The sequence below is a fragment of the Cupressus sempervirens genome, chromosome 3 (assembly GCF_028749045.1).
Source record: "Cupressus sempervirens isolate cs-2001-9-10 chromosome 3, ASM2874904v1, whole genome shotgun sequence".
Lineage (NCBI taxonomy): Eukaryota > Viridiplantae > Streptophyta > Pinopsida > Cupressales > Cupressaceae > Cupressus > Cupressus sempervirens.
Window position 1 is genome coordinate 75,339,312 of NC_143120.1, and position 17,083 is coordinate 75,356,394.

At 35.7% G+C, this 17,083-nt stretch overlaps 1 protein-coding gene across 2 annotated transcripts in view; it reads right to left on the reverse strand.

Annotated features, from left to right (window-relative positions):
* RAD54 (DNA repair/recombination protein) overlaps positions 1-17,083 on the reverse strand; it is a 115,507-nt gene that overhangs the window by 20,816 nt on the left and 77,608 nt on the right. For both annotated transcript variants that reach the window (XM_089818420.1, XM_089818419.1), the window contains 7 exons: positions 15,476-15,567; positions 15,240-15,372; positions 7,711-7,830; positions 7,502-7,615; positions 7,239-7,322; positions 7,064-7,138; positions 6,919-6,977 (listed from right to left, as the gene is read on the reverse strand). In XM_089818420.1, coding sequence (XP_089674546.1) covers positions 6,919-6,977; positions 7,064-7,138; positions 7,239-7,322; positions 7,502-7,615; positions 7,711-7,830; positions 15,240-15,372; positions 15,476-15,567 — 677 coding nt within the window. The remainder of the gene's footprint in view (positions 1-6,918; positions 6,978-7,063; positions 7,139-7,238; positions 7,323-7,501; positions 7,616-7,710; positions 7,831-15,239; positions 15,373-15,475; positions 15,568-17,083) is intronic.

The following is a 17,083-nucleotide window of genomic DNA, read 5'->3' on the forward strand; positions in this document are numbered from 1 at the left end:
ACAAAGAAGAAACAACTTATTTTATGGATAGATTGTTCCTATGTTGCAGTATTCTACCTCAAGAATTACTTAGAAATCATTATAATGATCAGAATAGCATCTGGCAGAAAACTCTGAAGTAGCTTCTCCTCGGCAGGTTTTCAAACCCTTTGAAGCGATTTTCCGCATCCATTGAAAAATCACTTCTGCAAACGTGTTGGGCTCATAGATCAATCACAGGATGCTTAAAAAAGATAATGGAAGCCAGTTGATCACATTTGGGAAGGTATCTTGAGCAAAATTTGGCTAGGCGGATTTTTCCCCACGGAGTACTCCATTCTTAATTCTCCGCAACTTGGTGAAAAATGGGAAAGTTAGTCTGTAATAAAGGAAAGTAACCGTTGGGCCAACGGGAACAATGAAATGACATGTAAAAATCCGTTAGAAACCCCCGCATTTACTAATCTAACAGATTTATCCTTTAATTCACTCGTGTGGCACGAATCTTGAAGATTAACGGGTGGATTGGGATTTCTATATTAGAGATGAACATAATGGATTTTCAAACTACCACTTTCTTATTTGAATTGTTATGTTGTTGAATTGAATAGTGATTTCAGAATCCTCCCTGTTGCAAAACTCTACTCTCTGTACTATTTTCAATTTTAAGATTTACAGTTCATCTCTATCTCAGTTAGGATGGCAACAAGATTTGCTAGTTTCGATGGACTGAATGGGATTAAGTCGACATTGCAAAATGTTACAAATACTTCACTCCGCTTCTTCAACATGCAAGATTTCCAAAGAAGGTTGAAGACAGAGCCAATCCATCCCATAACAGAGAAACTCCAAGGAAGCGGGCTGGTGGAAGCAGCCGAGTTTCCAGTAGCAATTCAAGCCCCCGAGTTGATTGTTGAATGCATTAACCATTACAATCCAGATACTAAACAAATTGTGTTGCCAAATCATACAGTTTTGATCTCAATTGACCGGCAAACTGTAGTCAATTGCCTCTGGATTCCAGAGCGGGAAAAAATTTTCGAATTGACCATGGGAGGAGCCATGTCCGAGTTCTCCTTGAAGAAGATGGTGTGGCGGAAGGAAATCATGAGGTCTTGGTTCCAAAAGCCACAAGGACCTAAGAGTAAGGTTCCTAAGACCCTTTTTGGCACTGATCTCAAGCTTGAAATCGTGGACATCCTGGTTCTTTTGCACCAGTTGAAAGGTGAGGTAGAAGCACTCAATTTCATAGAACAATATTTCTTTTTAGTGCAAATCATTTGTTCAAACACACATTATGTTGATTGGGCGTATGAGGTGAGTGAACATTTGTCCAGAGCTCTCAGTGCTACAAAGTTCTACAATACCTTCTACATGTCTTCTTTCTTGATTTATATGTTGCCTTTTTTACAATTGTGGCCGGGCCTTCCCAGAATAGAGGATTTTCCTGATGATGTAAAAAGTTATGAATTTTATCCATGCTTGCAGTTACAAAATAGTTATGCAGAGTATGTCAAGGTTAATGACTCGTTTACAATGAGGATTTGCAAGGAGCTACAAGGATGCCCGGAGAGGAGGTTTAGCCCAGAAGCGATGGCGGCCATCAGTCAGTTTGGTAGCTACTTCATTCAATTCTCATCCTTCTCATATTTGCATCTTGCAGCTTTCGACGGATTTCCTCTGAAGCTGCCCAAATACCCAAGCGACATGATCGTGCTCGTAGAGATCATAAGACAAGCTATCCAAGTGAACGTGTTGAGCGCCAGTCTAAGGAAGAAGGGATATGAGTTCCCCATGAAGGTTGGGGCTTACAGTTGTGATTCTCGATCTGATGCTAAAAACATGCTCAAGGCATTCGAGAATAAGTACAACTTGGAGGAATATGAAGTTGTGAGGCCCATGTTCAACCCAAATGGATATGCAAGGGAGGTGCTTCAAATCGGGAGTGTGATCAAACATGTCACCATTCTAGAGGATTATTGGGCAGATTGCAGAGATGAGTTGGATTTTATTTGGGTCTAGCTCGGTTATCTCTCTACTGTTCTCGGGTTAAGAACATACCCTAAAGTAGTTTAGGAAGAAAACAGAATTCATTGTAAATCTATTTCAAGGAGCTGTACCTACCAATTCAGAGGAAAGCTAAAATATCCATAAAGAGCTTTCCAACTGTTTGTGATCAAATATTGTTCTGAATTGGGCATTAAAGAGTAATAATCTGAAAGAACAAATCTGTTAACCAACACTTTGACATTTGGCATTGATCAATGATAAAGTAATACTATGAAATCACTTAGTGAGTTAGTTTTACAATTATGCATGTTTGTCTTCTTCTTTTTTGTGTATATATATACTCACGAAGCCAAATGGGAAAAAAATTTGCCCAAAACCATGAACTCGAACTTGACCCCGAATCCATCCCCGAACCCATATTGGCAACATAGTTTTAATAGTGCGAATGAAATTCAATTCTCGTATCAATTTAATTTAACTCCTAAAGTCCATCGACCTTTTAGAAATCTTTTTATTTTGTCCTTCCATATTTCTTTCAAAAATTACATGTCCATCGACCAAGATTGTAACCTTCATACGCATGTCTTCGCCACCCTATTTTTCTTCCTACAAGGTAACTCCACCTTTTTCCACTTCTTGCCTACATTGGCCGATCATCCTTCTATTATCTTTCCATTGCAATTGATCATGCTCTTGCTCTCGCAACTTACTAATTACTATTACTAGTCAGCAATTACATGTTGCCTTGGAATATACATTATCAGCTAGCAAAAAAGTAAAACTGTAGTACCAGATAAGAGTTCTCATTTGAGTTATTGATTGGCGGCTTCATTAAGAGATTCACGTTTCAAAGCCCTTATATTAGGTCATTTCTTCTTCTTGTATTGATTTATGTTACTTGCTAATAAGACAAAAGATTATAGTCATAGTTTCATCAAATAGTCTAATCAAGCCATGTTTCATTTTGCTACGTGATATGTACAGGATTGAGAATGTTATACCAGTCATTTTCTGAGCACTTCAGGTTGATAAAGGCCTGTGTGATACAATAGTTTACTTGTGATAACTCAATTTTCAATGTCAAAGGAAATGATGGAACATACTATCTATATTCCAAATTACAATGACATTAATGCATACATCCCTAAGATTATGGAATATTGTAATCAATCTTTCCTTTCATTTCCTTCTTCACAATATGAATACAGCAAAAATTTACCTATCTAGCTGAATATTTATAAAGCAAGCTGAAAGGATTGGATAGACCAAAGATTACCAAGGATAGCCAAGAATGGTTGACATGAGTGGTGTGGCCCATGTGATATGGATAGGTTGATAAACCGCAAGAGGAAGGAGGTTTGGGGTACTCACTTGTCCTCCTTTTGTTAGGGCCTCCTAGATACCTCTCCTTACCTCCCTTAGTTTCTCCAGGGTATTTACATCCAAGTACATGAGTTTTATGGCTTGGGTCCTTGTAATGGCCAAGACTTCCCTCCTTGGTTCTGAGATATCAAGCATGTTTACACTTTTCTATCTGGGACGGCATCCTAATTCATAATGGTTGCCAATCCATATCATTTGCATAGCATCCCTCCACTTTGGCAATAATGAAAAAACAATGGCCGCATTCATTCCATCTTTTGCATTAGATAATTGGGGCATCCCCTACTATCGTACTGGATGCAACTTCAGAGTGTATTAGAATTGCTATTGCTATTACTTCCTCGTCAATTGTTACGACATCCTCCTAGCGATGCCTCCATGTTTGTGTTTCTTGGAGGTGTAGAGGGAGGTGTTTCTTTTTCACCTTGCATGAAGAATACCTAGGCGCTCCTTGCCTTCAGGTTATAAGGGCATTCCTTAATGGAATGTCCTAATATCTGGCATATATCACAGAATGCCTTCTTTGGACAATTGGCTTTTATGTGTCACTCCATCTAGCAGATTGTGCACCAAAGCTCTTTCCCTTGTTTTGTGCCTTCCTTCCAAGCCGTCATCTCCTTCATCTTTCGCATCATGTCCCTCCTTAATGCTTGGATTGTTTTGGATGCTTTTCCACTCTCTCCTTTCATACTATCATTGTCACTTACATGTTTCCTCCCTTTTGAAGTTTTATTTTCACTTTCAATGCCTATGGCACATCTACAAGCATTGGCATAGGATGACAGTGGTACCATTTTCATCTTCTGTCGTACAGATGGGGTTAGCCTTTCGAAAAATCATCTTTTATTCAATCCATTTGCTGGTTTGTTTTCTTTCTTCCATTCTCCTATTGTAGGCTCGTATGGATTCATTTTTGCCCTGTTGGTGTTATATATTTTTGTAACTATCTCATCATTATCTCGTAATAATCTAAATTCTTCTTCAAAGGTTGTTCAGAGGTCTTTCTATGTTGCTTTCTTGCCAACCTCTAACTCTATATACCACTCAATGGCAATCCCCCTCAAGGTGGTCGGGAATGCTTTTAACCATTCATCTTGGTTGTTATCACCATTTGCCTACCATATGATATACGTCTTACAATGGCATGTTAGATCGCTTGACCCGTCACCTATGAATCTAGGGAGTTTTGTTTTTTGCTATTCCAGCCATCCTATTCTCCAGCAATTTCCTTGACTGTCTGCTCCCAGCAAGGTTACTTCTCCCCCTTCTTGTGCTTTTGTGTGATTAGAGCTTTCTTTGTGATTTGGGTGATATTCTCTACATGTTGGTGTTTTCGAGTCTCTCCACTCAACCCTTATTTCTAGTTCTTTTGAGATTGCAAGTTTGTTATTCCTCTTATAATGGTTTCAATTAAGTTTTCTTCTATTTGACTTGGTACCGTTGTTTGACCAACAAGACCTTTCAAACAACAACGCCTTTTGCCCTACTCTCTAGTACGTAAGGCCCGCTATAGAGAAGCTTCCCCTCAATTTCTTCCTCTAGTAATCACCTTGGATATTTGTTTGGGAGTAGGGGCATTAATTATTTTTCTGCCTAGGCATCCTAAATCTTGAAATATCCCTATCCTAATTTTCAAATTGATTTCTTTGGCAAACTATTGGGGGTACTTGTTGCCTCCATTGTTCATGTTGTACTTTGACCCATTCTTGCTCCAATCGTACTATGTTTCTTGCCAATAGTCAAGGTGTCTATCCAAGGAGATTATACATAGTTGATGAGACTGAGAGTTCATCCTATACCATGCTCTCAGGAACTGCTCTCTCTCAAGCTTCCTTTCGCACGTACTGGTTGATTGAAACTTTCCACACCTACACCAAATCCTATGCTACTTGATCCTCTCTTGTTACTTCTTCCTCCTCTACTTCACTGTCTATGACTAGCACTTGTTGTAGTTATAGGTGACCCATTACTCCATTGCCTTTGTTGTCATAAGACCTCCAAATTTGAAAATAGGCAACGGCGCCAAAAATGTAGATGAATGAAGGGTACCAGTAAATATATTTACTTTATTAATGCTCAATACCAGCTACAACATATAGAAGAACCAATACTGTATTAATGTGAAGGAAAACAGTTTCTTATTTCTTAAAGTAGTTCATACAATTTTCATGTTCAAGAGTCCTTAAATATATCCTTGGTTGGTTAAGAGAACCAACCACACATCCCTGCCTAAACCCCTTACTAACCATCCTTAATCATAACTATATTATACTAATGTTTTATTATGACTCTACAATCAATTTTAGTACATTGTCACTTTAGATTTTACTTTTTTACTCCCAGTGATTTGTATCTCTTCCCCATTAATTTACATTAGCTAGGATAGATAAGAAAATAGCTTTCTAATCTTTGATGATGTCTTATAATTGAGGGTCCCACAATTGTAAGATAGTCAATGTCAATGTTCTTTGTAAGGTATGAATATTTTTGTACAAGCATGAGCATCAGAAAGAAAATAATACAAACATATAATGTTAAAGAAAGAAAATACCATGTGCAAAACACAAAATAATAGAGTTTTGTGTTCCAATTCTATTAGCTTTCTTGCAAAATATTTTCCAATCATTATTTTCTAATAATAGTAACATTACTTTCTCATACAACAGATTAGATTCTAATATTTGAGAATGTTGTCCCCAAAATACCCTTGAGGATTGGATCAATAAGTCCATCACTGGGAAGGATTTCCTAATATTCTATATTATGGTTGCTGACATCTTCATCTTCACAATTCACCACTTTACCATCCACAACCGGCTAAGGATCTAAGGCCTTCTTTAAAAGTGATTATGACATGCTACTACTCGTTTTCTTGTGTTAGAAGTAAAGAGTCTGAATAGTTTGATAATGAAGTTAGATATATATTAATGTGCAAAAATCTCGTATAGAGGGAGACTTACAAGCCTCCTCAATAGTGGGACAATCATGGGGTGACAGTAGCATGGTACTTCAAAGATTACTTAGTATTTAGGGATTCCATTTACTATTAAACCTTTTTGAAAGAAAGGTATGGTTGGTTGATGGAAATAATGAGTAGAAAGTAGGGTAAATGGCAGTTGCAAGTCATACATTAGGAAGGCTCTTACATCCTAACGGCTATTATTTTTTCTAAAAAGAAAAACGATCTTAATATTTTGCTTAATTTGCCACTGTAAGCTTATGGATATTGCAACAGAATAGAAACTTTCCCTGAAAAAATTAAAAGGCTAAAAAATTATGTTTGTGTAATTATTTATTTAATTTCATACAATCAATGAATTCGGTATTGAAATTTTAAAAAGGAGATTGTTTCTCTAAAAACTATGTCTCGAGAAAAATGTATTTTTTGAAAACTCAAATTTTAGTGCTGATATTATTCAGCAGGTTGTCACAAAAGTAGCTACAAATATTTTGTGCATCTCATTGTAGTGAAAACTATACCATACTCAAACCCTTATCTCTGTTAATTCCACTCATTTTGTTTCAAGGACAGCAAAATTTAATTACCTTATGTTATCTCGTAGAATAAAAAGATCGCGTAGGTCTTCAATGGAAAATGAATTCACCTGAGTTTTTAAGAAAACACAAGATCAGCTTTTCATTATATTTGTATACTATGATACTCTCTAATAAGAATTCCAAATTGTGGCACCTGAGATTTTGCATCATCTGTCTGTCCTTGTACCACCTTCTGAAGACCTTCTTTAGACATTTGACGCTGATACACCTAGCATGACGGATAAATGTTTTAGTGTTTGAAGAGTTCCAAGGCCAGAAAGTGAGACCTCAAAATATTTTAATGGCTAGGATGGAGAATAATTATTCACCTTTTCTTCAATCGTTCCTGTTGTTAAAAATCTATATATATACACTCTCTTCTTTTGCCCATCTCTCCAGACCCTTGCTGCAGCCTAATATTTTCATAGAGAAAATGGCTTAAAATTCATCATGAAATGGTGTTCCATCTTGCCACATTATAATTAATATAAAAATTTAGATCCTAAATAACTTACCCACTTATTGTTTATTTCCTATACGACCAACAATGATGATTACAAATCAGCCATTTCTCATTTTAGAAAATGCTAACCTGTTTGTCATTGGCTGGATTCCAATCAGGATCAAAGAGCACAAGCCGATTCCCACCTATGAGATTTAACCCACAGCCTCCAGCTTTGCTACTCAAAAGGAAAGCAAATTCATTCTGCAGAAGAATATGATGGTGTTGACCCTTATCAATAGCATGTATATGAATTGAGCCCAAACAACATTGGAATAGAAGTTATATGTGAAGCAAACCTGAGATGGATCATTGAATCTTTGTACCAGTTTCTGTCGTTTGCTAATTGAAGTGGTTCCATCAAGCCTCAGAAATGGATAATTTCTTTCCCGGCATATTTGAGCAAAAAGGTCTAGAGTCTGAACATTACACACGACCAATATTGTTGTAATGCAGAGAACAGATTCAAAAATAATAGCTCATATAATTAGTTCCAATTATAAGGCATCTAATCAAACATAATTGCAGCTGCAAATCAGTATGAAGTAGAAAAGACTTATTTGAAATAATACATAAAATGATACCGCAGATTAATTTTCAAGTTGTCAATGATAAAATGCAGAAGAAATTATAGTTCTAGCTTTAAGGCACGTCAATCAGCATTTTTTATTAAAGCACAATAAAAAGTTTTAATAGAAACATATCCCTTCTCAACAGAATGATAGAATAAAAATGACAGGCATTGGTGGTTGGATGCGTCGTACAAAATATGACATTAAGTAGGTTAATATTAAATTTGAAGTCCTGAAACATGAAAAAATTATAAACCAGTTTGTAAAGATCATATTTAGGCCTTGTGGTAGATAATATTAAATAATAATGCCACGTTGGTCCGGTTCATAAATACGGGAATGAATAGTTCATATCATTGTGTATAAAATAAATGTTAAACCCATCTGGATCAAGCTGCTCTCACTCACAATATACATTTACTGAAAAAATCATTGAATCAAACTGCTTTCATAAATTAAACTGTGACATCTATATTAATGATGCAGATTCCTTTGTCAATTCAAAGTACAACAGAGAATATCATACTTCAATTCCGGCAGGATAGAATGTGCAGAAATACAAACAGTGGGATAAAGTACTAAAACAAAAGATTTTATACAATTTGAAAAATGAAAATAAAATTTGTCATAGTTGGGACCCAAGACATCACTGATGGGTTAAGGAACATTTAACCATCTCCAAACATTGTTGTAAGAAAAAAATGGGGAATGGGCAAACAAGAATATGTATATGCACACTTATTTACTAAAAAGGAAGCCGCATTGATTATGACTTCCATTGCATGAGTTATTTGAATTACAAGACATGATAACTTATGTCTGAAAATCATGTATAAAAAAGGTGAGAAATGTCAATCAGTCATCCAAGGTAGCTTCTCATCCTCAAATGGCAGAAAATTCAGGGAACAATATCCCCAACCCCAAGGACAAGTGTATGTAAAACAATGATGTCAATTAAAGCAGAGTCTATGCCAGTCAAGAAGCATATCCTGAAGAAAGCTTCAAGTTACAACACACGTATCCTTCATTCATACATGTTACAAAACTATTAGCTCAGCGTTTTCTGGGATCAACTTTGACGAACCAAAAGAACAAAAAAAATCAACTTGTACAATGTCTATTAGTCAAATATATCATTGTAGCATCACTATTCCTATTAGTCTAAGAATACAGGGAAGAATCCATTAAGGATGCTTGAATTACCTAAAACATCCATTAAGGACATCTTGCTAACAGATGTTATTCTTCCTGGAACACAAGTTGTTCGGATCCCAGATTATTAATGCCTTCACAAGATAAATACCAAGAGACACCATTTTTTAATGTAATCTACCAATAACAAGACCCAAAACTCTAGTATAACCACAAATCTCTAGGTGGTGCAGGAACATCCAGGTCAACGAGCAATCTTACACCATGCAGAAACAAAATGATGACTGGCTAAGACAATTCTGATTTTCGTGTGTCAATTTCTTCATAAAAGGAATGCTTGGAAGAATCAACCATATCTCAAATCACACCAAATATCACTATTGGTATGCAATATTTTTGGTCATTCATAAAGTTTTTAGTGGCTATGTAACACTTTCCTAGTTATTCTGTAATAGCTCTCAATTGTTGTACATTTGTTCCAAGATCTTCAATTTTCTAATAAGTTTTTTTGGTGGTTGTGTATGATACTAGTAGCTATGCAACCACTCCCATATGCAAAAATATTCTTGGTCACGATCATTCATTTGACATTTCAACGAAACTTGGCACATAAATAATAATGAGTTGGCTTTGGTCACTTCAACCAAAACAACTATCAAAAGGATTTCATTATTTTAGTCTAATGTGTGATGATGGTAGTCTTGCTTCTTTTCTGGGATTTGTCTATCTTCATATTGAGAATGTGATTTTTTGCCCTCAATTTGAGCAATATTATGGTACAGTTTATTATTATTGGCAAATGATAATTATCCATACAATAATGGGCAAACTTCCTTGGTGGCATCTATTCCTATTTCCTATTCTCTTGGAAGGGTGTTTTCTAGTGATGATGTTAGTTAACATTCATGATAAATCGTACCATTTTATCAAGAAATGGAGGGCAATGGTTGGCATATATTGTTGTAAAAAGGGAGGTGTACCTAGTGAGATCATCACCTAGGTCCTAATCACACGTGATACTTCAGTTGCTTAGGGGACACATAGGATTCTTCCCACTTTAATTGGATAATAATCACTTTATGTCTCAAATCATAAGATTAAGATACATGTCAAAATCTCAAGCAATTTTATGTTCACCTTGGCCTATTTTAACCAGGGAGTATCCTTTGCAGTCATTATACTACTCCAGCTTGAGCGTGCTTAACTATGGAGTTTCCTCCATGGTTAAACCCACTTTGCTTGCAACCCCATTTGCAAAACCTTCACCAAGTGTTTTGCCTTATGAACCATTCATTAGAAAGCCCCTTAAGCTCATCAATTGATAAGTAGGAGATTATTTCCATAGTAAGTCAAATTGTGATATTGTTATCAAGATTTAACTAAGTTGTTCTTGAGTCACACTCATTGACCCATATTTCATGAATAGTGACTCTACACAAATCCGTCCCTCATGAGAATAAATGGAACACTTAGCACTCATTGGATCTAGGTGATGCTCATAGAGGTGAAGCACTGGGACTTACCAGGAGGTCACCCATCCTAGTACTACTCCAGCTTGAGCATGCTTAACTACGGAGTTTCCTCCATGGTCAAACTCACTCTGCTTGCAACCCCATTTGCAAAACCTTCACCAAGTGTTGTGCCTTATGAACCATTCATTAGAAAGCCCCTTAAGCTCATCAATTGATAAGTAGGAGATAATTTCCACAGCAAGTCAAATTGTGATATTGCTATCAGGATTTAACTATGTTGTTCTTGTGTCACACTCATTGACCCATATTTCATGAATAGTGACTCTACATGAATCCGTCTCTCATGAGAATAAATGGAACACTTAGCACTCATTGGATCTAGGTGATGCTCATAGAGGTGAAGCACTGGGACTTCCCAGGAGGTCACCCATCCTAGTACTACTTCAGCTTGAAAGCGCTTAACTACGGAGTTTCCTCCATGGTCAAACTCACTCTGCTTGCAACCCCATTTGCAAAACCTTCACCAAGTGTTGTGCCTTAAGAACCGTTCATTAGAAAGCCCCTTAAGCTCATCAATTGATAAGTAGGATATAATTTCCACATCAAGTCAAATTGTGATATTGCTATCAAGATTTAACTGTGTAGTTCTTGAGTCAAACTCATTGACCCATATTTCATGAGTAATGATTCTACACGAATCCATCTCTCATGAGAATAAATGGAACACTTAGCACTCAATGGATCTAGGTGATGCTCATAGAGGTGAAGCATTGGGACTTCCCAAGAGGTCACCCATCCCAGTACTACTCCAGCTTGAGCGCACTTAACTACGGAGTTTGCTCCATTGTTAAACCCGCTCTACTTGCAACCCCATTTACAAAACCTTTACCAAGTGTTGTACCTTTTGAACCATTCATTAGAAAGCCCCTTAAGCTCATCAATTGATAAGTAGGAGATAATTTCCATAGCAAGTCAAATTGTGATATTGCTATTAGGACTTAACTGTGTAGTTCTTGAGTCAAATTCATTGACCCATATTTCATGAGTAGTGATTCTATACAAATTCATCTCTCATTGGAGAACTTCACACTCATTGGATCTAGGTGATGCTCATAGAGGTGACACACTCGAACTTCCCAGGAGATCACCCATCCCAGTACTACTCCAGCTTGAGCGCGCTTAACTACGGAGTTTCCTCCATGGTCAAACTCACTCTGCTTGCAACCCCATTTGCAAAACCTTCACCAAGTGTTGTGCCTTATGAACCATTCATTAGAAAGGCCCTTAAGCTCACCAATTGATAAGTAGGAGATAGTTTCCACATCAAGTCAAATTGTGATATTGCTATTAGGATTTAATTGTGTAGTTCTTGAGTCAAACTCATTGACCCATATTTCATGAGTAGTGATTCTACACGAATCCATCTCTCTAAAGAATACATTTTCCTCAGCATATTAATCTTCTCATTCCATTGTCCTTTCCATTAAGCCTCTAGATATTGGGTTTACATCTCCATAGCCACATTTTAAAACAATTACTATAAAATTTGGAAGGAAAACAAAATCCATTGATCTTCCTATGTAGAATTTGTGAATTAGCAACACAATAGAAATGAGTAAGCTCGAAAATGAGGCCCCCTAGTTATTTGTTGCAAAGAGAGAAATCAAACCAAGGCCAACTATTTTGGAGAGAGAAGAGATAGAGGAAGATCTTTTGATGTAAGTTATATGACCACTTCAACATTCAAAATAGAAAACTTAGTATTCCAAATGAAATGCCAAATTTCCAACTCTCTCTTGAACAAGGATGTCCATATGCTAAGCAATGCATATGAATTGTATGTTCAAATGAGCCAACCTCAAGGTCCCTTCCTATTTTAGATTTTCACTTGATGGTTGTGATGTGATATGTTGGTATCACAAAGGAATTTTTACTAGTTCACTAATGCCTAAAAACATGACTTTGTGAATGATATGGCAATACGAGTGCAAAAGACTACTTCTAACTAACTATGAAACAAAATTCAAGTAGGAAAGAGGGTTCAAGAACCTAAACTAATCTTGTAATGCAAGAGTTTATGAATGTCTTTATGCTTCAACTAGCCTTGATCTTGTCATCAACTCTGCCAAGCTAGTATGATCTTCTAATGTAAGTCAAAGATGTCTCATGCTAGGCGTGCAAAGTAAGATCATAAAATGGCTTCAAGTTTTCTTCTTAATTGTGGACTTCGCTCAATTTTATGATCTGATATGTTGATTATCACATGGGGACTTACATATTCATTAATGGATATCAACTCTTGCACCTCTAAAGATTTGGATTCACAATGTACAATGAAAATTTAACTTCCAACTTCAACTTAAACTTTAACATATCCTACTTCTACTCCTAACTAGGAATGAAAGGAAACATGGATGGACTTGGACTCTACTAGATGCAACTTGGCAGAATCCCCTTTTTAAGGCCTCAATCATTAACTTTGATCCAACTTTGGCCCCTCTAAAGATGGCATACATTTGAGAGTTGGAGGATGACGAAAATCCTCTAATTAGAGTAATTTCGCCACCTACGGCTACAACTTAACTTGTTAACGAAAGAACTTCCCATTTCAATTCATCATTTAAAAGCAACTCTCAACATCCTTTATGTAGAATTGATCTTCAGCACACACTATCAACTCCCAGCAGCAGATTTGAATATTTTCTATGCTCAAAACTTCAACATCAATACCAAACCGGTTTAGTAATGGACTAACCAGACATGGCACAATTCATCCTTTTCAAGAATGACTCAAAGTGCAAGCAAAGACATGGCGTCCAACCATGAAATTTCTTCAAAACCCTCAAGACCAACTTCTCCATAAAATGCAAACTAAAGATATCCAAGAATGATTTCATTTGCAACAAGCTATTGCTTTTATAATAATAAAACAAATCTTCCTTATCACTCCAACAGTTAGCTTCATGAAGACCCTTTTCAATTAAATGTCCTTTTCTTTATACTTAGGCACATATTTAAATAATGTAATTTAATAACTCCATTTGGCTCCAAAAACAACCTTTTCATCAATATCATGATATTTTGACACACAAGGTCATTGTTTCGTGTGCCCAAGATTTAAAAAAATTCAACTCAGTTTAACAAGCTATGACGGTAAGGTGACCAATACAATACCAACAAAAATAGCAACCTTAGAGTATTTGATTAAATAATAATCATAATTCACCTATCTTGCAAAAATGACTGAAGAAGTATTAGAATCAAGAACTAACAACATGTGAATGATCCTGATGAAGAAAGACGATGAATGACCTTGACGGTGTGACTTACTAAAAATAGATGCTCCCTCCAAGATTCTTGGAGCCCAAACTAGAAAGCCAAAAATAAAATTTGAGAGCATCATTCAACTCCTCCAACTCATCTGAGTTAATTGGAACCATCCATTGACTTACTAGAAATAGTAAGTCCTACAAAACGAAGACATAACCTTAAACAAGATCAATCACCAGTATTAGCCTACAAGGACCCAGTAAAATGCTAAATCCATCCACTATCACAATCATGCTACAAAGGGGACTTACAGATAACTGCTCTATTGATTGGTAAATTAAGTTTTATATCTAACAAAGGCTATTGTCAATCTAAAATATATTATAATGTTTTGTTAATTATCCTTCTAAATGTTATATTACAGATTCTGATATGCTGGTACTTAAAAGTGAAAATTAGTAATTTGTGAGGTACCATTCCCAATTTTCAGTAATGCTCCTCCCAAATGTGCTTGATAAGGAAAGAAAATAAAATATGTGGTATATGGCCCAAAGGCAGTACTGGGACATGAAAAGAACAGTAAATTTGAAACTATGTTTGACTTGCTCTATCATTTATCTTAGATGCAAAAAAAATTATTATATACACCATTAACCACAAGCCTTTACTCATATTAAAGGTAGAAAAGCAATACATTTGTGAGCTCTGATAATAATTCAACATGTTTTTCTTATAAACCTATTATGTTATCACAAATTAGACAAACAATACCAACGACGATATTATGGCTATCATTGGTAACCAACACTTTTAGTTTGTTATGCCATTTTTGAAAACATAATCTTCTAATAGCATCAAGATTAAAGAAGAGAAAAATATAAGATTCAAGCAGTGTAACACCAGCAGTTGGGTACATCGGGACGAGTTTATAGGATGGGGGGACACAGCCTCAATTTCGAGACAACATGGGATAGGGAAGAAAGGGAGGGTGGAGGGTGTTGTTTATTATACATATAGAACTTGAAATGCTAGTTATGAAATGATGTTTCAGTATAACATACCAAATTATAATACTTGAACATAGAAAAATTGCAATACAAACCAGAACCATTGAACATTCAACATAGTCATGTAGTACATACACAATAGTATTATTCAAAATTCAAACAGCATGCTTGTAGAATGGTGGAAGTGAGGGTACTTTGAGTACATAGTACGGAGGCGTACAGGGGATGAGTATTTTTAGGCCTTTCTTATGCTTCTGGCTTTTTCTCTTCTTATTTTATCCCCAGGGGGGCAGGGGATGCAAGTCCCCAAGTTTCACTGGATTGAAGTGTGTGAAAACAAATTGTAAGTTCATACCTGAGTATAGTTTGAAACAAGCACAATGCGATCATCAGTCTTTTGATAAAGATGTGCTAGAAGTCTAGTCAAAACATTCATCTTTCCAGATAACTCAACCCAACTTCCATCACCACCTGTCCATGATCCTGACCTATAAAGAAACCATTAAAAAAGCCATAGACAGATGAATCAACAAAAACATATTAATACCCAAATCATCAATACTATAGGATGTCAATCATAGGCATAAATACCTTCCAGAAAACATTTCCTGTGGAAAAAAATCAATACAATTTTCGAATCCCGCTGTTTCAGTGCTACCAGATCGAATGGTATCATAGATTAGCTGAGATTATAGCAAATTTCAAGATTAAAATAGCACAAAAATTTCTCCGATTAACAAATATACTGCTCTTAATCATAACAAAACCAGCTCCATCTTGTAAACCTTATGTTTAAGAAACTAAACTGAAATACGAAACACACAAACACACATTAATAGAAACAAGACATTCTCCTTTAGTTGATACAATTACCTATAAATTTTTACCAAAAAAACAGCTCCCATGATCTTCTTACCTATTAAACTATTATTCCATTGGCTGTAATTGACTAATTTCTTCTAAACTGATAACTAATGCTATAGAGCATATTCAACAAATGAATTTGCATATTAATACGAACAATTATTTTCTAATAAACATAAGCAAAGAAAACTATAAGGGTTTGAGTTCTGTTATGAGATCAATGATTTTAGCACACATTCTCTTCACAGACATCAATTTGTAAATTAAATATGTTTCTAAATTATGAATGAAGTGTACGAATCGAACCTAGCAAAAACAGCTTAGATTTGTAGTACATATAGGAACAAATCTCAACATGTTCAAGCTAAAGATTTACTTGTCAAGCATTTTAACTTTTACTGAGGCTTGACACATCAAATAAATTTAACAAACTTTTGTTCAAACTTAATCATAGCAATAATGAGAAAGTCAAATATCACTGAAATACTCCTGTATTGATTTACAGGTCCATATTACAAGTAGACTCAAACAAGGTAAACCATTACTGTCATGACCAATCAGCACCATCACAGAAGAATTTAGAATTCTACAATATGCTAAACTATCAAAAGCTCATGATATTTGTAAATGCAACTTTCTACAATCCACACTTTTCCCAAGATGAAAACGTTAAAACGAGACTTGATTATGAAGCATCAAGGTAATAAGAAAATCCTGACAACTCTCAATTAACTTTTCAAAATAAATTTTACTAGCAGAAATAATTTACTTATCAAGTTGCTGAAATTTAAATTTGCCTCATTACAAAGTATATGATATTCCCACTAGCTTAAAACTCCATCAATAATGTTGACCTGGAACTTTCAAGTTCGATAAACAAATTAGTTTCATTGTGTTGTCAATTTGTTGTCAAATATATTTGTATCATAATTAAAACAAAACGTATTTTCCAATTTTAATTCAATGCGTTGAGGCGTCAGCCTAGGTGAAGGAAATACCAATACAGGGATCCTACAGTTTTCATTTCTAGTGAGTCTCCAAGTACGGATGGACAGGCAATCTTTGTCTAGCCTCAACACCAAAACTATAGAGTTAGATACATTAAGAGGATTAAAACACATACCTCATACTGAAGCTAAGTTGTTCAAGAACTCGTGCAATAGTCTCCACTTGCAAGGATAGACTCTTGGATTGAAAATTTTGGTTTGACTAAAAATGTTTGCCATCGCTTTTATGTTTTTGCCAATAGGCTGAAGTAATTCTCAATAACAATATTTTTATAGTGCACCAGTAGCTACTTGCAAAACCTACCTAAGTGCTATTGAGAGTTTTAGA